Here is a 24,891-nt window from a genome sequence, read left to right as displayed (position 1 = left end):
ACCTCGCTAAGTGTTCACAGATGGCGTGAAGCTGGCAGACATAACTGTCGCTGCCAAACACTTTTTCAAAGTCATGGAACTTCAGATGAGAAGGTTTAACTTCACTTGGACACACGCACAGGCAGACAGAAGGAAATATTTCTATGTGGAGGGTTAATTGGCAAGGAATACAATATGTCTTTGAGTCACTCGGTCTCAAACCTTTCTCTCTCTCTGCATCACCCCACCCCTCCCTTCCTGTCTCTTTCTTAAGAAGTTACCAGGAAAAAAAATGTGTTTCCAATTAGGTGCGCAGGGATAAAGAACAATTCTTGACAAGAAATACTACAAGAAATGTCTTTGGTAGGAGGACATTTACATTTTTCTATAGGCTAGCATTTTTACATGATAGCTTAAGTGAGAAAATAACAGCACTTATTGTTAATAAAGTTTCACATGCACTAAATTTAAGGGTAGGCTCAGGCTTTATTGAGTTAGGATGCCACACCTTTTAGAAAAAACATAACACATTTTTCCAGATTTGATATATCAAATTAGACACCTTCTTTTCCCTGCATTTTTGGTTCTTCCCAAAATTCCAAAACTGCAGGATCACATTCAGTTTAGAGCAACATGGGCGTGTTCACTGTGTTTTATTAAATGGTGTGAAACTGTGCATCAGGCTTTGGTGAGTGTGTCAGAAGTGTGAGTCTTAGGTTACGTCCACACTAGCCCGGATAGATTTGAAACAGCGTTTTCATCTGAAAACGCTCCGCGTCCACACTAGTGTTTTCAGTCGTTTTCAGAATGTACGTCCACATTGAAACGGCCCAAAACTCTTACGTTCCAGTCCTGCGCAAATGCAAGTGAGAATTAAAGAATTTGAAGAAAAGCTATCTGGAGCATGTACAAACTGATATTAATCTTTTTTAGGGCTGTAAAATTGAGAGCAATCAAAACAACTGCTGTATAATGCCCTCTGCTATATTTGTTAAATTGGTCACATGACTGCATCACATGACTAAAATGCATCATCGTTTTAGAAAGTCTGCGTTTTTGAGTGTCCACACTGCAACGGGCCAGCTCCATTTTGAAATGTATGCGTTTTTGAGAGCGTTTTCAAAACGCTGCGTTTTTCCTTGAGGAAAATGCTGTTTCAGTGTGGATGGGAGGCCAAAACGAAGAGAAAACGAGGGACGTAGCCTTAGTCATCAGAAACAGTACTTAAACCCCTCGATGAGCTGCAAGTGTGATCTTGTAACCTATTAGCTACATGCTAATGTAGCCCGTGGACGCAAGCAATTCTGGCCTTATGCCTGATTTAGACTTCTGCAAGGAAGTCACATAACCTACATAGGTGGTCTGCATGATTACCATCCTTTATGTGTTGTATGTGCTAACTTGCTTGTAGCTGTGTCGTGTTTTACATGAAATGCCAACCAATTTAGAAAATACCAGGACTTTGTAGAGGACTGTGGCTTTCAAAGACAGACATATTTCTCTCACGCATTATTCTACTTCTTTGTACATTTCCTCACATCTGTTCTGATAGTTTTGGCATTATCCCTCTGTAAGTTTGCTGACCTTTGTGATTCCTTGTGTTGGGACTATGATTGCATTGCTAGAATGTGTAGCTACTTTTCCAGAAGAGTGCACGCCAGGTCACGACTACGTTGTAGGGTATGAGAGGAGCTTGCAGATGCAATGTATCTGAGGCATAGATTTCAGCCCGAAGTAAAAATCTTCACTTTAGCTGACAGACATACACTTCCTGTTCCATCTGCCAGTCAAAAAAAAAAAATATTCAAGCAATAGCATGTGCAATCCCTCTTTTCCCATAGACATGTTTACTTGGCCTACAAGTAAAGCTTGAATACCACACAACTTCTGGTACCAAACAGCCCACCTACAGTGGGGCAAAAAAGTATTTAGTCAGCCACCGATTGTGCAAGTTCCCCCACTTAAAATGATGACAGAGGTCAGTAATTTGCACCAGAGGTACACTTCAACTGTGAGAGACAGAATGTGAAAAAAAAATCCATGAATTCACATGGTAGGATTTGTAAAGAATTTATTCGTAAATCAGGGTGGAAAATAAGTATTTGGTCAATAACAAAAATACAACTCAATACTTTGTAACATAACCTTTGTTGGCAATAACAGAGGTCAAACGTTTACTATAGGTCTTTACCAGGTTTGCACACACAGTAGCTGGTATTTTGGCCCATTCCTCTATGCAGATCTTCTCAAGAGCAGTGATGTTTTGGGGCTGTCGCCGAGCAACACGGACTTTCAACTCCCGCCACAGATTTTCTATGGGGTTGAGGTCTGGAGACTGGCTAGGCCACTCCAGGACTTTCAAATGCTTCTTACGGAACCACTCCTTTGTTGCCCGGGCGGTGTGTTTTGGATCATTGTCATGTTGGAAGACCCAGCCTCGTTTCATCTTCAAAGTTCTCACTGATGGAAGGAGGTTTTGGCTCAAAATCTCACGATACTTGGCCCCATTCATTCTGTCCTTAACACGGATCAGTCGTCCTGTCCCCTTGGCAGAAAAACAGCCCCATAGCATGATGTTTCCACCCCCATGCTTCACAGTAGGTATGGTGTTCTTGGGATGCAACTCAGTATTCTTCTTCCTCCAAACACGACGAGTTGAGTTTATACCAAAAAGTTCTACTTTGGTTTCATCTGACCACATGACATTCTCCCAATCCTCTGCTGTATCATCCATGTGCTCTCTGGCAAACTTCAGACGGGCCTGGACATGCACTGGCTTCAGCAGCGGAACACGTCTGGCACTGCGGGATTTGATTCCCTGCCGTTGTAGTGTGTTACTGATGGTGACCTTTGTTACTTTGGTCCCAGCTCTCTGCAGGTCATTCACCAGGTCCCCCCGTGTGGTTCTGGGATCTTTGCTCACCGTTCTCATGATCATTTTGACCCCATGGGATGAGATCTTGCGTGGAGCCCCAGATCGAGGGAGATTATCAGTGGTCTTGTATGTCTTCCATTTTCTGATGATTGCTCCCACAGTTGATTTTTTCACACCAAGCTGCTTGCCTATTGTAGATTCACTCTTCCCAGTCTGGTGCAGGTCTACAATTCTTTTCCTGGTGTCCTTCGAAAGCTCTTTGGTCTTGGCCATGGCGGAGTTTGGAGTCTGACTGGTTGAGGCTGTGGACAGGTGTCTTTTATACAGATGATGAGGTCAAACAGGTGCCATTCATACAGGTAACAAGTGGGGGACAGAAAAGCTTCTTACAGAAGACGTTACAGGTCTGTGAGAGCCAGGGATTTTCCTTGTTTGAGGTGACCAAATACTTATTTTCCACCCTGATTTACGAATAAATTCTTTACAAATCCTACCATGTGAATTCATGGATTTTTTTTTCACATTCTGTCTCTCACAGTTGAAGTGTACCTCTGGTGCAAATTACTGACCTCTGTCATCATTTTAAGTGGGGGAACTTGCACAATCGGTGGCTGACTAAATACTTTTTTGCCCCACTGTACATATTCATATACAGAATCTGTTTATAGAAATGACTTTCAAAGCATAAGGGGGTCAAGGCCAATACACCACTATGCATGCAGTGCAAACTGAACAACTTGTTGATTTTCTAGTATAACTCATGAAGCCCTATTTCAAATGAAATGCAGTTATTCACAGGCAATTCAGACAAATAGACATACTTTTTTTCACCAGCTAATGAATAGTCACTCTACTTGTTTAGCTTTCTGGCTCACTAAAGAGGAACAACTTGTGAGAGCATCCTGGCAAAAGAGAGCTTTATTTTTAACTAGGTGTTAGTTTGCAAAATATAAAATTCACTTTGATCTGTCAAGATCAAGACACAAAGAAAAAGCTCCGGTTATGGTACCTTTGGGTATATATTGTTTGCACGTGGATTATAGAGGGACATTTCAAAAAACTCCTTAGTCTAAGCTGTGGGAATGGAGCAGACAGTGCTCTGTGACGCTATGTGATGCACTCAGCTGTATTAAAGCTGCTTGTGTATTCTGTGCACTGTATTTCAGTGTGCAGCCGTGTTTGCAAGTTTTAGCTGTAACTGTGTGTCATCCTGTTTTCTAAATAAAATTGCAATGTAGTCTGTTTGTAAACGTCCTGTCTTGATAAAAGATATGGCATTTCTGTCACCGTGTCGGCTTGTGCGTGTGAGTGACGTCACATGCGGACAAAGGTCCCGTCCTGTGCAGTCTGTGTGGCAGTCTGTCGGCCAGAGAGACAGAGAGGGGGAGAGAGAGAGAGAGAGAAGGAGAGAGCCGCGCCAGCGCAGAGAGGCACGGAGACGAAGCAGAGAGCGTAAAGGCTTCGACATCTGGGGGGGAAATTAAAACAACTTGCAAAAAAAATTTTGAAAAAAAAAACCAGCCAAAAAACAACAAAGCCAAAAAACAAACAAAATCGGGACATAGCGGTGGGAAAATTTGACCGATCTTTCGCTTTTTTCCCCCCGCACGGACATAAAATGAAAGGGTTACCTGGCTGCATGTTGGATTTTAAATCTTATATTACACCGCTGCGGCGTTGACTTCAGAGTTGCGCAGGCAGAGTCTGTATGAGTTGTCTGTTGGAGGAATTTTAGACACTCCGGATCAAACTTGAGTTGGACATCCAGGAACCAGTCAGGGAGTAAGCTAAACCACCTACCCACTGCTCTCACTGCATGCAGGACACTGTAAGTATTTGATATCTTATCCTCACTGTTGAGAGATTTCCCCATAATTTAACATTTGTTACATAGAGGAGGGTACATGTATAGGTTTATGTGGACCGCTGTGTCTTACTATGCACATATGCCTAAGAGTGGGCATCTTTTCATAATCAAAAGTATACCTGCCACGTAGACGTGGCGATAGAGCAGTCAGTTCAGATAAAGGCTTTGATGGTATTAGCAGATGCCTGGAGCCCCTCAGCGCACCGTTATTTCAACGGGAGACGCGCAGTTGTGCGTCTATAGAGGATGTGAGAACAGGGACGCGGCTGGAATGAAGGACTTGTTGCGCCAGAACTGGGCTCTTTATCAAACTCTGGGATTGGAACAACACTTGTAAATGGGAGTGAGAGGAAAAAAATTAATGGGCGTTGGGTGTAGGAGTTTATAAAGGCTGACATCTGTTTAGATTTTCCACGCTGATCTCGTTATAGAGAATGTGTTCTTATGATCTTATTTTAGATTTCTTTATCGAATCTCTGAGTCTTCCTCCCCCAAATCAAATCGAAACCCATTCTAACCAGCATCGGTTATTCAAGAGAAAACACTTGTGCTGTCAGTGTGAGTATTACAGATGACCAAACCACCAGCAGCATGTTGAAGCATTTCTTGTAGTGCTGGCGTCTTTCCAAAGAAAACGCCTTGACTCTGTCTTCTGCCGGCAGGCGTCAATCTACCCTACTCAAGCCCTAAAAATCAACTGTAACTGTTACAATTTTAGCAGACTTTAGTAACACCTTTGGGAAACAAAGTGATTTAGTTATTCATCGAACACAAGATAGTTAAGTTTAATTGTATGAATTTAGGGTACACAGGCTTCACCTGTTATGGCAGAGATGGATAGCTCAGAGGTCAACTTGTAGTCTAAAAGTCAAAAGGAGCAATAATTCCAACATCTTAAGACCAACTGGGATGGAATGCTTGTTTTTTTTTTTTTTTTTCATCTGACAGGTTCTGATCAGATGCTGTGTTGTTTGTCGGTTAGTCATAATAAGTCATGCATAACAAACTGGAGATAAATATACATGAAACTGCTCTTGTGGGGACCTTGCTGACTGTTATCGGACAAAAGCACATCTTAAAAGCTCTGTTTCTGTTATTGGCACTGTAAAACACTCTTAATGGAAAAATCTGAATCTCCCTTGAGACCCGTGGGACTTAATTTAGAACAGGTTTGCTCAAACTTTAACTTGCCCAACAATTAAGCTGAGTTAAGATGTTCTTGATGATATAGGGTGAAATAAATCCTTTTGAGTTCTGTCCTTCCTTGAGTTTTCTTAGTCAAAACTCCCCATGGCAAATTTCCATTTGAAGATGAACCATTTCACATCTATACAAGAGATAAAAAGGCATAACTGAGTACTTTTATGTTTCCTGAAAGAGCTCTTTTGAGCCACACACATCTGGTTTGTCATCAATCTCCACAGACCTCAGGGATGGATTTCTGTTACCTTAGCCTGGGTCATGCTTTCAAATAAACACAGTTGGCTGTGTTCTTGCTTGGAAAGTGACAAAAGACTTCACAGCTGTGTTGCTGATGTGATGCGTTTTACTGTCTCCTTTTAGTTCCTGTTATTGGCAGTTTGCTCATTATATGCCTATTCCTTCTAAAGTATTATTATTGTTTTGAAGAATGTTATACACCCACCAAAAACCTTGAAACTTGACCAGAACAGTTTATTAAGTTCATGACCTTCCTTTTTTTTAATCAAAGTTTCCACATGCACCCAAGATATGTGATAAGACCGCAGAGTTTCTGTGTCATCAAAGTAAATTTGAACTGATTGAGAAGGTCTGCTGTAAGGGAAAAACGGTGCTTGATACATGCTGTCACTCCCTTTTGATGTTTCCTGATTAACACTAATTTGGGACTCAAATGGTGTCTCTGTGTCTGAGTGGGTGTGTTTATTTGTGTATTCAAAAGAGAGCGTGAGACCACTGCTTACCTACCACCCCCTGTCACAGGTCTCAGGGGGTCTTTGATGCTAAAGAGAGTGATAGGACCATTAGAACTCCTGAAGAGAGATTTCAAATGACTTTGGCTACGTCCACACTAATGCGTTTTTGTTTGAAAACGGGCATTTTCCTCAAGGAAAAACGTAGTGTTTTGAAAACGCTCTCGAAAATAAATACATTTCAAAACGGAGCTGTCCCTTCACAGTGTGGACACTCGAAAACGCAGACTTTCTTAAACGATGATGCATTTTAGTCATGTAATGCAGTCATGTGACCAATTAAACAAAGATAGCGGAGGGCATTAAACAGCAGTTGTTTTGATTGCTCTCAATTTTGACAGCCCTAAAAAAGATTAATATCAGTTTGTACATGCTCCAGATAGCTTTTCTTCAAATTGTCACTCGCATTTGCGCAGGACTGGAACGTAAGTGTTTTTAATGTGGACGCACAACTCTGTGAAAACGAGTGAAAACGCTAGTGTGGACGCGGAGCGTTTTTAGACGAAAAGGTCGTTTTCAAATCCATCCGGGCTAGTGTGGACGTAGCCTGGGAAGCGACTTTAATCATGGATTCGACATTCTCAACATTTCTTACAGCCTTAAGCAACCAGAATAAAATATTTCTCTTTAATAGTTTGTTGAATATCGATTTAGTTTTATTTACTTATTTGATGGATAGTGTGAATAAGTTAAGTAAAAATTAAGAAACAGGAGATCAATCCAACAAACACAGTGGTTCGATTATTGTCATATATACAAAATCTCACATTTTTTGGACATTTCTTTTCTGGGAAATTCTTCAGTAGTGTAGTGAGCCACATAGTTCTTATTTACTGAACTAGGTCAACTTGTTCACTCTCGATATAGCTTATTTAAGTCATTCTCAAGTACTTATTTAAAAAAAACCAACTGCAAATATCTGCACTTTTTTTCATTTAGCATCATCTTATGGTAACAAAAATAACATTTTCAAGTAGCTGCAGCACTCTGTGACACAAACCAAATTCATTTAGTGCAACATTTTACAACTTACACAGCTACTGTAGAGTGTTGTAAAATTAAGACAACTCGGGGAGAGAGAAAGTGAGAGATGATAGTGGCATACAACAAGCAGGAAAAAAACAACAGATAAAAAGTGTAAAAGACTTATGATGCCATTGTATTAAAAAACAGTTGATGATGATTTAAAGTGACAGTGTTTGAGTGCTTTTGTTGAATGATACTTTGTCTATATATAGATTTAGATATATATAGGCCACAAACATTTTTATTTACTAGTCAAGTGCACTTAAAATATGGGTAAAGCAAAGTAAAGTAAAGCGGCTCAGAGAAGCACCTCAGGTTCTTAGCCCTTAAAGTTGTTGTTGATAGATTTGATGGGGTTACAGAAACATACTCATCTGAAAGTCATTCCAGAGAAGTTGATTCTTTTGACTTCTGACCTCTTTTATCAAACTAAACAGAACTCCCATTGCAAAGACTTACTGTCTCCCCTGAAGATGACTGCTTTATGTTTCCCGTCATGAGCTTTGACGTCCATCAAAAGCCTGGGTTCTTGAAACATCTGTGTTGTGATTACTGGAACCCCGATTTTTCCTCCCCCTATTCTAAGGAACTGCATTCCACCCATTCTTACTCCTTAGGTCCAGATTGTTTCCACATTCATGCATCAACCTGCATGAATGTGTGAGCAGTTGCTGCAGAAAATAAATTTCTTCAAGGGCCATTTAAAAAAGGAAGTAATTCAAAATAGCCTTTGACCTGTTCACAGCTATAAAAAAATATACACAAGATAGCACAAATAGTTATAAATGGTTTTAGAATCACTGATACTCTCTCTGAAGTTATCTTGACTTTTACTTACATGCACATGTATTCTTATTAAAACGAATTACAGATATTATGCTCCTCAGTGTCTGCACAGTCTTTGACCTTTGCACATCTTTAGCATTCAGTGCCTTGTATCACATTTATGTTAGGTAAAATTAGATTAGAAAAGTCCAACAGTTGAGTCATTACTGTGAAGTTAATTAATCAAAATTTAAAAATGATGCAATAAGGACCTTAAATCTAAAATGAATACAGTAGTTGTGATATATTTTATTATCAGCTACTGTCAATAACATAATAACATAAACAATATCTGAAAATATCTCTCAAACTTCAGCTTGTTCTTGGTTCTGGGATCAAGTAATTATAGCTGTATATCTCATCTTCTGAAAACATTACCTTTGGCTTTTAATAGATAGATTTTGATAGAATTTGCTCATAACTACTTATTTGGAGGCAGTTGTTTGTTTTTCTCAATGTATGTAGCCATTTCTTCTGTTTATCCACAGGGAGCTTTGTTGCCGTCTTCTACTTTTACAATTCATTTTTTATTACCTTAGATAAATGGAAAAAATAAATTGTGGTTTTGACAGGAAACTGACAGCTGTCAGATTAACACTACTGTGGTTGCATGGCTACGAGTGATACGCAATGAATGTTGTTTTGGGAAGTAAATATATTTGATGTTAATGTAGTTACTGTATATTCCAAACAAACTTCAGATAACGTCATGGCATGCTGGAAACATTCATAAATATTTAAAGAAAGCAGTTTTGCACAGTTTGGTAAATCTATACACAAACTGCTCACAACTATCAGTGTGTACATATTATTATGCTGTCATCATGTAAGGTATTGTTTTTTCATTCCACAGTTTAGCTAGTGCTAACAGAAAAGAAAATGGACCCGATATTTACCCAGAAAGATTACATGAATTAGGTTAGAATACACAATCACTTGCACAAAGGGTAGATGTGTATTTACTGCAAAGTGTTTTGGATGCATACAGTACATGTTTTGGCACTCCAAAATATGGAACAGTCATATTATGTTACCACTTTACTTACAAGTTCTTCTTTATTGAGAGGCAGGCTTTAAGGGCTTAAAAGGATAATGGTCAGTGTGACCAAAAGCCAAGTGTTCATCCATGTGATGTTTACATTGTCAGGAGCTCAACCCACAATGGTGCAGTACTGTAGGCTCGTGCTGCCAGACACTGGACCACATCAGTTAGAGATAAACACATTCAGTGGCTCTAATGCTAACATGGTTCAAGACATAGATCCTGCACTTACCACTTATTTCTCTAATGACCACTCATTAACTTCCTTGCAACAGATCATGTGTGGCCTTGTGGCAGAAGACGGTTAAAATCATCTGAAAGGTGTCAGTCATGCATGAAAGAAAGAGGAACTAAGAAACACCATAATGAGGAAATAATTTTTCTGCGGGTACTGTATTAGTATGATTATTTGTTTCTGTACTTCACCACGCTCTTTTTGAAGTGAAACAATGACACTAACCCTTTTTTCAGATGTTACGTAGCATTTTAAAGTAGTATAATTCAATGCAGTCGAAGAGTGAAATGCTCTTTTAAAACAATCCTATGAGGTCTTTAGAATATGAGGAGCCCTGCTTATTCAAGACTTTGTATGTAATCAGAAGGAGTTTAAATTTAATTTTAAATTTAACAGGGAGCCAATGAAGAGAAGCTAACATATGAGAAATATTACCTGTCTTTTTTGTTCCTGGTAGTGATATGCGATACCACAGATTTCCTTTCTGATCCAATACCAAGTAAAATTCAGGGTGGAATTGATGATACTGATCCGATACTCTGTACAAAAACTTAATGTTTCATTGTATTTCATAATACAATATATAATTGCATTATGTAATTGTAATAATAAAATAATATAGCTTCATTATGATTACAGGACATCAGACTACTTGTTCTCATTGCTTAATGATGCAGAATTATCATATAGAAATAAAAAACCTGAAGTTGTGCGCTATTTGAGCATGTTGCTGCCTGCAGCACTAAAGGACTCTATGACAAACGTCTGTCTCGCCCTACCAGCACCTGTCCCTCTCCTCCTCTTCAGTTCGCCTCAACATAAGCTCGTCATATTCTGTGATATGATTTACTCTGAGGTGTTTGACGAGGTCAGTGGTGTTGCCACAACACCTCACTTTCTTGCCACATGTATCGCAAACCACTTCTTGGCTGTTTGTGAAGGTAAAATACGTCCACACATGACTCCGTTTACGCTCAGCCATTGTTGTGAGTGCGCACGCCAGGGGCTGCGACACATTTATACAGCCGTGTTTCGCATATGACTATGAAAGGCGTAAGAGGAAGTAGTTCCTTCCAATGTAGACGATCCGAATGAAGTAGTTTCTTTCCACTGCGTTCCTTTTAACTGTAAAAACTACAAATTTGCCCCAAAGTACTAAAATATCAATATTTTAATAAGAGAATCGATTCTAGAACATAAATTACTGGTATCGGAAGAATCGATATTTCAATATCAATATCGATTTCAATAAGAAGTATATATTTAGAGATGTTGTGCATCTCTAAATTCAGAAACTCTACAAAGACGCTCTACATATTTTTTGTGGGTATCAAAGGACATATTTTGATTGAAATGAGTCCCACATTACTCATAGTGTTACTGGAAGTATCTAATCAGCCAAAGAGATGGCAGCAACTCAGTGCATTTAGGCATGCTGACATAGTCAAGATAACCTGCTAAAGTGAGCATCAAGTGAAGTGTCTTGCCCAAGCCGGGGCTCGAACCGGCAACCTTCCGATTACAAGGCAAACTCCCAACTCTTGAGCCACGATCGCCCCACAATGAATGTGGTTGTTGGTGTCAGATGAGTTGGTCTGAGCATTTCCGAAATTGCTGATTTACTGGGATTTTCCGGCACAACCATTTCTACTGTTTACAGAAAATGACCCAAGTAAAAGAATATATCCAGTGTGTGGTAGATGACTGAGTTGATAGGAAATAAACAGAAACTCCAATAACCCTTTGTTACAACTGAGATATGAAGATACTCATTTCTGAATGCACAACACATCAAACCTTTAAGCAGATGTGCTACAACAGTAGCACATCTGCTTAAAGGTACCATACCAAATGTCCATCCTGTGTGCTTATAATAGGAACCAGGCCTCCAATTCAAATATGGCTTACCAAAATTGGACAATAGACGATTGTAAAAATGTTACCTAGTGTGATAAGTCTGAATTTCCCCTGGATCATTTCGATGGTAGGGTCAGACTTTTATCTTAAAGCCTTTTATGACCATGGTTTACCAGTAGGATAACACTCCATGCCACAAAGCTCAAATCATTTCAAACGGGTTTCTTGAACATGACAATGAGTTTACTGTACTCAAATGGTTTCCACAGTCACTGGATCTCAATCCAACAGAGCACTTTTGTGATGTGGTGGAATGGGATATTCCCATTATGGATGTGCAGCTGAAAAATCTGTACCAGTTGTGTGATGCTATCATGGTACTATGGACCAAAATCTCTGAGGAATGATTCCGGGACCTTGTTGAATCTCAGCCATGAAGGATTAAGGCAGCTTGGAAGACAAAATGGGATCTGGTATCCAATAAAAAAGGTATCCAATGAGCATACACAGATGAAGATGCAGACATATACATACATTTATGCATATGTAAATCTAGATATACACACAAATTAATTATCATTTCAAATTATGACCACATGCACACATTTGTTTTTATTCAGTGCAGTGCATTAATGGTTTTGACAGGCCAGGTCATTAAAGTGATGAATTTGAAGAACACTTTTGAGTCAAACCCTGAAATCTCTGCAGACCACACTGACGCAATCCCATATTGCATCTGAGCTCCGGTGATGTAATTTGTGGAATCTGTCTCTAATAGTGCAATTTCATTAGAGAACACGCCCATTAATAAAATCCAGAAAAAAACAAACAAAAACAAAAACAAACTGATACATATGGTAGTGACTGTTTAGGTAAAAATAATAATAATTCAGTCATTGTTAAATACTTCAGTTATTATAATAAAACCACTTGTTATAAACGGTTCTTAGACTGTTTTAAATGCATTCACGCAACCGTCCATCAATTATTCATCTATTTTAAGCATCTTTTTCTTTCTTTCACAGTTTCTTTTTAAAATATATCTTAAACCACTGTAAGAAGGAGGATTTTTAATAGCAGATTCCCCTTTTTATGCCTTCTAGCATAAAAATGTGCTCTACCTAAACATGTGGGACAGATGGGAAAGATCTTAAAGCTAATAATCTGAGTTACATGACAGTTCCAAAATGAAAAGCTGCATTATATGCCACCACATAGATAATAACTAGTGAGCTGGATTTTGGTTGTCACGAGACTTACCAAAGCTATGGTCCCTGTGAGAATTTATAGCCAAATTAAAACAGCTTTTATATGTTATTTATGATTCTGCCCATTATTTAGAAATAACAAATTGCTGTCAGTGGCTTTGGAAAAACCGAAAGCCACTGTGAAACCAAGCCGCCTCTCTCTATGTAATTTAGAAGTTAACTCCTTCTCCTTGTGAAATGAAACATTATTTTGTCAGCGCATCCAGGAGTAACCGTTCCCAATGTGCTTCTGTTGGTGGTGTGATGAAACGCTGCTCCTTGAAATGCCTGAAATATGATTTTTCATCTTTTAAAATGCACTATTTGTTTAATTATTTTACTACCATAATGTTTTGGTAGAAAATTCTGTTCAATATTATGTATAGTATACTCGATATATTTAGCCTATCACTGTTTAGTGTGGTTTTTGTCACTAAAGAATATTGTGTATGTTTGAAGCTCCTACATTTCCTAAATGCATTCATATCACTACCAGAGGGCTCTTTCTGAGATAAACAAAGCAACAATTAAAGCAAGCCAACAATGTTGGTTATGTATTTCACTACTGAATTGCATTCTGGTTTATTTATGCAATTGTGGTGCTTGATTACACTAATAGTCCTACAAAGGTGTAGTATTCTATTCTATTCTATTCTATTCTATTCTAGTATAATGACCATTTGGGGCCATGTGTGCTGTGATGGAAGTGGTTCGAAGGGTATCATCCTCTGATGAGCTGTGAATCAGCCGGTCACGCCTGCAGTCACTCATGACTCAACACAGGCTCTCAATCCAATCCTTGTTCCGAGTTCTGTCGGTACACAGCAACTGTTTGAGTGTATGTGCAAGTGTGTGCGTGTGTGTGTGGTTTGTAATGATAAAGATAAAGTTTTAGAATGAAAGCCTATGTGGCTGAGTGTTTGTGTGCATGCTAGCTTGTAGAAGCCCAGCGTCTCTGCTATCTGGGGTGGGAGAGATGGAAACAATGGGCACATTGTGTGGAGAGTTGGCAAAGATGGGAGGAGGGAGCTGGAGGAAAAGAAGCAGGCAACAGGAGAGGAAATCTGAGAAGAAAAAGATTGCAGAAGATGAGCACAAGGGCAAAGAGGAGAGGGGGACACAGAGGTGGAAAGAGAAAAGGAAAGAGATTTGGAGGTGAGGGATGGAAGAACCGTGGGAAGTTATGAGACTTTTTGGTTTCACTTGAGTCGAACATGGATTAGACACACATTTAAAATTCCCAATAATCAAGCTGCAACCAAATATTTCCTATAGATAATCTAAAATGCATTGAAATGTAGAAAAAAAGACTTTTTGAACCCATTTGAAGTACATTTCCAAACATATGGGTAGCCTTGCATACATTCATACCATATACCCTGATACATAGTAAGAAATAAAATTCCTCCATTTTAGTCATTTTTGATCAATATGTAGTTTATAAAATGCAAACTACAAACTCTGTGGAAAACAGCTAGTTAGCTTAGCAGTAGAGTAGGTGCAAAGTAAGGGTCAACAGCAACTCACTCAGACTAAGTCTCTTTATATTGCAAGTATATATAATATTTTAATAGCTGACACTGTTAATGTTAGAAATTGGAAAAGGGGGAAGGTGTTCACTTACGCTTTAAGTAAACATATAGAGAAGAGCCTTAGCTCATGAACCCCTTGCAAGCTTTCAAAGAAGACCTTTTTTATCACTTTCATATGTTTCCTGTGTCTCATAAATCATTCACATCAAAGTACAATTTGAAAAATGCTCCACAGGATTCATTTTATGTACCAAAAATAGTTAGACATTTTTTTAATCATGATTTCACCCCAGCTGTGCACTAAATGACTCCCTTTTCTCTTTCTGATAATTTATGCTTCTCTGTAATCATTCTTACATGTTTTGTGACTTTTTATGAAAATAAATAATTATTTTTCTCAAAGTTAAAAACCTCAGAGCCAGGAGCTCACTCTGGAGTACAACACTGATAAACTGCAGGGATCCTGTTTGAAACATTCATTAGCTTTTTTAGTGTGTGACCTCACATATAAACAAGCTTCAAATGGTCATATTTCTGTCTGAACTCCAAAGCTAGAAGATGTATCATTTTCTCCATAAAAAGAAAAGAGAAGTTTCCCGGTGAAATGCTACATCAGTGAGACTCATTCAAGAAAGAGACAATTTGTAGACTACAATACTTCATATACAGCCTTTAATGCACATGTTAGTTATAGATCACTATGGGTGAAACAATGTATGATACATACAATTTTTCTTCTCTTTCATGAGTTCCATGAGGGCTATATGTTGCTTAGCATGGAATCCCAGATCAGTGATTGGCCTCAACGTGTGTCTAAATAAATATTAGTTAAAACAGACTAAATTCTTGTTCTGTGTAAGAATAACATCATATCTGAGGGTGATTTTCTTAAAGGTATTTCTCTCAGGGGTGCATTTCAATAACAGCAGCCAGAAGGCTGGATGATGCATTTTCAATAGAGTGGGAACAGACTCTACTGTTAAGTGTTTGGTGGACTTCTTGTCTGGCAGTGACTGAAGTTGGTTTATCTCGGCACTTGTCAGAACAGTGCAAAATACATTCACAAGCAACATTTGTTTTGGAGCCAATTAAAAACAACAACAACAACAAAACAAAGTATCAAATTTGCTCAGCTGATGAGCATGAGGCAGTGATGCATAAGAACTCAATTTACAGTGGATAGCTCTTCAGATAATCCAATCATAATATGCTCATCTATGAACTCGCAGCCACTTCAGTTCAATAATGATCAGCGCAATTAACCAAGTATAACACAAACAAATGGGTAGTGACAGGATGAGAAACAAGATGATTTTTGCATATTTGTTATTTGACAAGCTGATATATGCATAGGTTTCAGGCAAGTATTTCTCTCAGGAAATATCAGAGTGAGCCACTTGTGTTCGGAGAGGACATGTAAAATTTCTATTTTTTGATACAAGAAAAAATTCTTACTTTAGAAAATTAGTAAGTTCTTCAGATGATGCAGCTCAGATGGAGTTTAGCATTAGGACTGCATTATTATTCTGCTGTATAAATCTCAAATCTGTGTGTCACATGTGAAGACAGCACAAAACAGCAATATTTAGAATCAGATCCTGACCAGTCTGCTGTTATTAAACTTTTGTAAGTGGACTCTTTTTTCTGTGCGTGCTATGTGAAGCTGCGGATATTTATTAAAGTCAAAGGAAAGAATTTGACACAGCCAACTGTTTGCAACAAGCAAGACTAGACACTAAAATAACAAGTATGGAGGAGCTCAGATATGGAGGATTGCATCTAAACATGAAGTGCAAGGTACAAATGACTTTATGTATTTTTTGGTAACAATGGTAACAACCTGATAACAACCTTCATTTAATTTACATTTTCCTGCAAATGTAAATATAAAAGGCCATTAGAAAAATTGCTAAATTGACTAAATCTTAAGTGCATCTCTTTTATCTTCACAGAAAAGAGCCGTGTTAGCACAAACTGTTAAAGAAAATCAACACCCAAGAATTATTTCTTTATAGTCCTCATGCTTAGTGTAGTTCAAAAGCAAAAGCAGAGGCCGAGCGCTTGATGTGTCTGCCAGGAAACTGTGGTTTGCTTCCTGTTTGGAAGCTTTGACTTTTTGAACTTTGTTTTGCTTGGTTTTCACTTGCTGATTTGTTTGATTTGAACTCACTTTTTTCACTTCAGACACTAAAAGCTACTTAGATTTAGTAAAAGATTGTGGTTTGAGCTCACAGCATTAAGTCAACACATTGAAATATGGCATTTGCTTAGTGTATCTGACAGATGTAACAGATCTGCGTGACTATTACCTAAACCTGGTCCACAGCCACTCGTGTGAAAAGACGCCCTGTGTGTAATTTGGAGAAAATGACAGATTTAATGTCCTTGCAATGAGAATGGGCTGGATAAACAATTTACTATGTAGCACATGCTGACATAGCAGTCCTGATTCAGTGCTTTTCTACTAATACCATAAAGTGTGTTAACAGATTTAAATGCCATGAGCTCGTTTCTATTACAGCTAACCTAAAGCAAAGTGTTGAAGATTTCCATAAATCTTTTAATAGTAATAAAAAAAATCTATGGTCCTTTGTTTACCTCATTTCAAACTATAGCATCCATTGTATGTGGTACTGGATGCATATTCTAGGAACCGTGTGGTTTTGTGATTGAGTATTAGTAGCTCAATTTTTCAAAGGTGAAAAATTATCTCACCCTGCAAGGCTGCATCATTTATTGTCAATTTAGCACTTTATTGTAGCGTGAATAAGTAATGGTGAAGAACAACTAGCCCCTATGCATGTGTCAGTTAGGCGTACATTGACAATATACGGATGTAGCCTTGCTGTTGATCCTTGAGTAATGACCTCACATCTATGGATTCCAGGGTGGTCCTTTCATAGCCTGTTAGACACTTACACACACAAAACACACACTGAGTCTCTCACTCCGCACAGCCAGACTTTAACACACATTACTAACAAGCATGAAGAGTGTGTCGACACACACTTGGGCACAGTGAGCATTTTGTTCTCTTCTACACACTTCCCAAACGTTCCTCTCTTACTCTCAAGCACATTTAAATTCTTGAAAAATAAGTCACTGCACTGTTCTTTGTGTTGTTCAGGAACAAAAAACGAAATTCCCCTCATTCTATGTCCTTTTTCTTACACAGTCTTGTACAATATTCAGCTATCAACTGTTGTATGCAGATACATACACATACACAATGACAGGATCTCCTTCCACAGGCTCTGAAGGTCTGATGAAAGTGAGAGGTCACTGACACTTCCTCCACTTTCTTTTGATAATGACTTGTCTCAGGCATCTAATGCCCTGTTGATTGCTCCCTCCAGACATTTAATGGCCATAAACTGCAGACGACGACATGGGCATCCGCTGCGGTCATTGTAAATGTAAATGGAGACTCCATCCCTGTGACTTTCTTTTAAATTAGTGTTGCTGCTGTCATTTAGTTGTTCCTCATAATGCCTCTCCTTATTGCTGACTGACTGCCTTACATGAGCAATGATTAAAATCTTAATAATTAGATGCAGGAATGATACAGTCACCTCTTTAAGAAAAAAAAACAAAAAAACTTCCACAGACACCAAAAGGAAATAACACACCCATTACAAACAGGAAAAGGGGGGAGTATTGCAAATTTAGCAGTTTGCTTCAAAAACAGATGTGTTCTTTATTTTCACATGTCCTAATAACACTCTTTTGCAGTGAGGCCATACAGCTTTCTATTTAACCCTCTGGGATCCAGGGTAAAATTGGCCATTTTTGACTACTTTTGATTTGACCTCTACATTTCACCTTTTAAAACTGTTTATCTTGCCTTGTTTGGTATCATTCTTTTCAGCACAACCTCACATATCTGAATTTGGAGTTATGGTTTCATTTTGACATAGTGTATTAGCACAATTGATCTAAATTCAGACAAAAAACTCAATCAGAGTAGAAAAAAGTTATATTTCTTACTGTAAAAACCACAAATATGTTTAACGAATCATTTTCAAAACTTGAAATGCAAATACAAATTGTACATTTTTTTTAAAATTGCAAGTTTTGCAAACAACAAAGTTCTATGGTACTATTTACCTAAAAATGCAGCAAATGCCTCAGGTGTTTTTTATATAACCATTTAAAACTATTTACAGAACAATCAGGTGTGCTGCATCAAATAAATTACATAAATTATTTGTGCCACTCCCCCCCCAAAAAAAGAAAACACTCAGAAAATAACATTGCGTGTATTTTTTTTTTTTATCATAACTCCGGTTTTACATGGCCTATCAACATAATTTAAAAACTGGTATATAGTTTGAAATCCGCACTTTCGACCCAAGTTGGAGACAGCATCTTGTTGCTGTGTCGTCTTAAATTGGTCATGTGATTCTGGATGCCCTGGCACATACGTGGACCCCAGAGGGTTAAATAAATCCTGGTTTAAAAAAACATAAACAATGCAGTTTCCTTACAGCGCTGGACACTGCACATTACTACACTGAAAATGATTTGCTCGCTGGACTCAGTATACTATAAACCTCTGCAAGTTATCTTCTGTTGTCAGTCATTTTAAAATGTTGGTCTTTGAATGATTTCCTTATATTATTTCTTTTAAAATTTTTATATTTTAATTTTTGTATGGAAGAACTATGCAGGTTAATTAGAAAACCCTCTTTATTAACAATAATATATTTATTTAAAGAGTGCTTTCCATTATAGTCCTTTAGAAGGCACAGACCAGAGCTAACAGAGCTAACTACAACTTAATCCAAGCTGGCAGCAGTGAATGTAAAGAGTAGTAAAACTGGAAAACTTGTAATCTATACTGCCATTGTTGTGTATTTGGAACTCCCTAAATAAGCCATATGTAGTGCACTGACCAGGCTCTGTCCATGACTGCGCTGCAGCAAACAAGCACTGCACTATAGTAATCATGAATGAATGGCTCTACCTTGCTAAGGGGCAAAACAAATCCTGTTTTGTCCGGCTTTTTCGACTTCCAAGAAGAATGTAATGCAGATATAAAGTCTGCTCTTGCATAAATAGGAAGCCAATTAAGAGAGGCAAAGCGCAGAAGTATAATGATCATATTTAGATGAACCAGTAAGAATGCAAGCTGCTGCATTCTAAACCACGTTGAGACCTCTAACATACCTCTTCTTTGGGTATCCTAATAGTAAAACAATACAATAATCCAAACTAGATGCCACAAAGGCATAAAATAGAACCTCATCATATTTGAACGACAAAATACGTCTGATTTTAGCAAAACTTCTCAGGTGAAAGAAAGCTATTTGAATGAATAAAAAGGGTTTTCTTAAACAATAAATATATAAAAATAAATAAATAAAAATAAATAAATGCTTCCTGTCCATCCATGTTTTAGTTCAGTAATACTTAAGATTTAAAACCATCTTTTCACCAAAATTAACAGGCATATCCATTTCCTCCAGAAATTGGTGTAAATAATTGTAGATCATCAGCATAACAATGGAAGACAATCTCAAAGGACCACGTGAGTTTACATATTGGTGGTTGGTGTAGTGAAAACAGCTGTGAACCAAGGTCCAACGGTTCCATAGTTAATCAGTTGCCAAAGAGTTTCATAAGTCTCTCCACAAGTGTATTAAATGACCTGTATTAACACAGGGAATGATCGTTGCTTACACATAGACAAAACCATTAAAAAAAGCAAAACAAAACATTGGTAAATAAGCATAAGCATGTCTGAAAAGGAGGCCCTACTTTCAAACGTTGTCTGGTTAGTGTTTGGAAATTAAGAAGCAGATACATCCCGTAGGCTTGGAACTAGCTATAATTCAATACTGCTAATACAATGTACCACTGCTATTTTAGTAAACAAAATAACATTTTACTGGTGCTTCAGGCAAATATGGCTGCAGCTGGAGTTCTTTATTGGTCTTTAAGAAAATAAAGATAAATAAATAAAATGAAATCTAAATAAAATCCAGAAAAGCATTTGCTTAACCTTCCTCTCGTGTTAGGGTCGTCACTGACCCATTTTAAATTTCAAATGCATAAAACAAATCACAAACATTTGTTTATTGTATCAAGGCTTTTTGACTTTGTCAGGAACCTCTATTTCTACAAAATAAAACAAAAAAAATTATTTTCACTAAATTATAAAATGCCCTAGTTGAAATTATGACCTTTGTGTTGTTAGGGTCGGTTTCGACCCAGGTATAATATTATGAGTATAAAGCAATAATTAAAGCCAAAACTGAAATCATAAGTGCACTGTCAGCTAAAACATTGACAGCAAGCTCCTCTCCTAATCATATGAGCTTTAGGGGATTCTTAATTTGCGTGTTTTTTGCAGTATACCTGCACAAAAACAAAACAAAATAAAGACGGGACATGTGAGGTGAATTCACTCATTTGAGTGGCCATTTGACTTCCAGAGTGCACATTTACAATTTGCAGCATACAAAAATGAGAAGAAGATTCACAGTGAGCCAAGTTCTGCATCATATTTTTGGTGAAAATGAAGGAGAGGACACAGAGCAGCATAGCGATTCAGATGGGCAGGTTTCTAGGAGGAAGACAATGTGGACTATCATCCAGAAGACACAGACACATCTGATCATTTTCTGGGCAACGATGTCACTTCACACATTTAATATCATTTTGATTCAGGAGTCCTCAGATTTGACAACAGACCGAGGTCTGACAAGCTTGCTCCCATCAGGGATGTCTGGGAGAGATGGGTGCAGCTTCTTCCCCTGATGTTCATCCCAGGGCCAGAGGTGACAGGGGATGAACGTCTTGTCCACTTTTCGAGGAAAATGCCCCTACCGGCAATACATACCCAGTAAGCCAGGGAAATACGGCAGAAAAATCTGGGAAGCCTGTGATGCAAAAACCAACTATGGCTGGAATGTACAGATTTTCACAGTCAAAGCTGTGAGTGGGACCCCTGAGAAGAAACAATGAAAATGTGTGGTCCTCGATATGACCACTGGACTGCAGGATCACAATATCAGCTGTAATATTTTATTTTTTACCAGATATGACCTCGGACAAGAACTTCACAAAGGAAACTTCACAAAGATGTAGCTGTATCATTGGGAAGTGATAAAAAGCCCACAATTACCCACAACTATAACCAAAAGAAAGGAGGAGTGGACTTTTTCCTTTTTTTCAGTTTATATTAAAGGTCTACTGCTAAAAAAGAACAATTTTTTTTGTCTTTTCTTGATGTAAATATCTATGGGTCGAAATTGACCCGTAACACCATAGATGTCATTTTAGTAATTAATCTTAAAATGAAAAAAATCAATAAAACAGATTTATTTAAGAGATGTGTCCTATACCCCTCAGTAATAGTCAGGTAACACAAAAACCTTTTATTTATTAATATGATTCTCTTGAGGTTAATTTTACAATTTTTTTAAATTGAAATCGAGGGGTATAGTGACAAAAAAAGACCCACAGGCCCACACCAAAAGCATTAAAACCAACATTTTCATGGATAAGGAAGCCTAACATGATAACCAAGAGATGAGAAACAAATTGGATGATCACTTATTGTTTTTAGTGTATTTTATAACTGATTTTATTCACGGGTCAAAACTGACCCGTTAACATAAGAGATGATAACAGAAAGCTAACACAAGAGGAGGGTTAACTGGTTTCAACTTTAAGCAAACAGCTTTAAGTTGCCATTGGTGCACTGCAACGTCTAATACGCACCTAAGCAATGTAGGTATATCACACACTGCTCATTTTGCTGTTTATACCAAACTTATACTTTAACGCATGAGTCACTATGGAACAATTGCACAGTCTTGAGCAAAATTATTGGTTAGACCTGCAGGTTTTGGCAAGCTTAAGTTTTCAATGCTTTCAACATTGCTTCATTGATTGTTCATGTGACTATTTTAGAGGTGAAGGTTGTAATAATTTTTTTTCTCCCAAAATTGCAAGTTAGCTAAGGGGGGGGGGGGGGGGGGGGGGGGGGGGGGGGGGGGGGGTTTCTTCATGTTGGCACTTTCATGAAGGGTTTCAAAGAATTTGGATGATTACAGAAGAAGATTAAGAAAAGAAAATTTAAAAGAAAGACAAAAAAGAAAACACCGGCCTTTGACCCAAAACTTCCAATACTTGTTCTTTCAGTCATTGTCCCCTCATTTTTCTCCAGTCCTCCTTGTGTCTGTATCTCTAGGACACACACACAAACATGCCCTGAGGTCCTGTTTCCGGTCTTAGGTGCATGAGAGACACTAGCCAGCATCCGTGTGGGACTTGAGCTTTATTACAAACACATATACTCATGTGAGTAGTGTGTGTGTGTGTGTGTGTGTGTGTGTGTGTGTGTGTGTGTGCGTGCGTGCGTGCGTGCGTGCGTGTGTGTGTGTGAGTGAGAGAGAGAGAGAGAGAGAGAGAGAGAGAGAGAGAGAGAGAGAGAGAATGATGCTGTTGTTTCTACTTATTTTCTCAGTAAATGGTAAAATGGTAAATGGCCTGCATTTGTATAGCGCTTTACTTAGTCGCTAAGGACCCCAAAACGCTTTACACTACATTCAGTCATCCACCCATTCACACACACATTCGCTCAGTCTCCTCCTCATGCATTTTTTAAGCATAAATACTCGTAAACCTCAACCAGGTGAAAAAAAAGGCAAGCCTGCAGGCACAAAAAATGCAGCACATTTGTTTCTGTAAACTTGTAAACTTCTGTGACTTGTAGGCAACACAAGCTTCATTTTACACATGGTTGTATATTGGACAGTGTATGTTTTCTATGAGATAATAGTGACTGCTATAGATGACAACTAACATGGAGCATGCTTATGATATAGATTAATATACTAGATTGCTTCACATCAAAATTGTAATGAATAGGCCCAGATTCTCACATTTAAAGCACACAAAGGCGTTTTAATCACACTGCATCTACTGTTTTGTAACAATTTCTAGCAAAACCTCTGTAAGTATCAGCCTGTCAAGATAAAATCTGAGAAAAGGATTCACGTTTCACTCACACAGCACTGCAATCAGATAATCAAATAAGCTGAAATACTCACATATGCCACATGCTTTTGAACATTCAGTGAAAGTGTTTTTTTGTTTAGTTTAATGCTCCTTCTGTGATGATTTAACATCACAGGTGTGATTTACACGAGGTGATCAAGTAAAGGAAACAATAAAAAAGTTAAACAGCACTGACTTCATAATGCAGATTTTGATTTGAGGTGGTGCATGTTGTTTCAGCTCCATGGATCTGAAAAATAAACCTCCCTTTTGAAATTAAATCTATGGTATTCAAGTGTACATCAAAAGACAGTATTCTATGAAAAATTTATGTATTTCATGTCTTTTCTCATTTTAGTAAACACCACTACAACCATGGATGAGGAACAATGCTACTATAATGAGAGCATCACCTTTTTCTACAACCGCAGCGACAAGCCTCTTGCTAACGACTGGGACACCTACAGCCGGTTGGTGATGGGCCTTGGCATCACTGTGTGCATTTTCATCATGCTCGCCAACCTTCTGGTAATGATCGCCATCTACGTCAACAGGAGATTCCACTTCCCCATTTACTACCTGATGGCCAACCTGGCAGCTGCTGACTTCTTTGCTGGATTGGCGTACTTCTACTTGATGTTCAACACGGGACCAAACACAAAACGTCTGACTGTTTCGACATGGCTGCTGCGTCAGGGCTTGATTGACACCAGCCTTACTGCATCTGTAGCCAACCTGCTTGCCATCGCCATTGAACGCCACATCACCGTGTTCCGCATGCAGTTACACACACGCATGAGCAACCGGCGCGTGGTGGTTGTGATTGTCATTATCTGGACTATGTCCATAGTCATGGGGGCGATACCCAGCGTAGGTTGGAACTGTATCTGTAGCATTAAGTCTTGCTCCAACATGGCACCTCTCTACAGCAACTCTTACTTGGTCTTCTGGGCAGTGTTTAATCTTGTGACTTTTGTTGTCATGGTGACACTATATGCCCACATCTTTGTGTATGTGAGGCAGAGAACCATGAGGATGTCACGGCACAGCTCTGGACCACGACGCAACCGAGATACCATGATGTCTCTTCTGAAGACTGTGGTCATTGTGTTGGGTAAGAGCATTCACTTTCAGTCTATGTACTGTAGCTGTTGATCTCTTGATAATCACTAACCTAGACTTTCTAGCAGGATGCCTCTGCCTATATATGTATTTGTCTTTGTAACAATGACCCAACATCTGAAGTCGTCAGCAGCAGCAAAACGATGCATGTGTTAATCAGTTACATTCAACACTGAATCCAAGCACAGTGTCCTCCTAGCACTACTGCAGACCTCATATATAGTAAATCATATTGGTCAGTGGTGCTCCCCATGATCATTATTAAAATGCTCAGATTTTTAGTTATGAAGTCACCTTGAAATTTATGATTGCAAATAGCCAAA

General features: G+C 38.4%; 1 protein-coding gene across 2 annotated transcripts in view; it reads left to right on the top strand.

Moving 5' to 3' along the window:
• Positions 1-4,200: 4,200 nt before the first annotated feature.
• The window catches only part of lpar1 (lysophosphatidic acid receptor 1), a 34,459-nt gene continuing 13,768 nt past the window's right edge, over positions 4,201-24,891 (top strand). Inside the window, exons 1-2 of one of the 2 annotated variants that reach the window (XM_085164761.1) lie at positions 4,201-4,682; positions 23,805-24,560. In XM_085164761.1, the coding sequence (XP_085020887.1) occupies positions 23,822-24,560 (739 nt within the window). In that variant the 5' untranslated portion in view covers positions 4,201-4,682; positions 23,805-23,821. The other variant, XM_085164762.1, reaches the window with a different exon arrangement.

The sequence above is a fragment of the Neolamprologus multifasciatus genome, chromosome 7, assembly GCF_963576455.1.
Source record: "Neolamprologus multifasciatus chromosome 7, fNeoMul1.2, whole genome shotgun sequence".
Taxonomy (NCBI): Eukaryota; Metazoa; Chordata; class Actinopteri; order Cichliformes; family Cichlidae; genus Neolamprologus; species Neolamprologus multifasciatus.
Note: the sequence above shows the minus strand (reverse complement) of the source record. Positions and strands in the feature narration are given on the sequence as shown.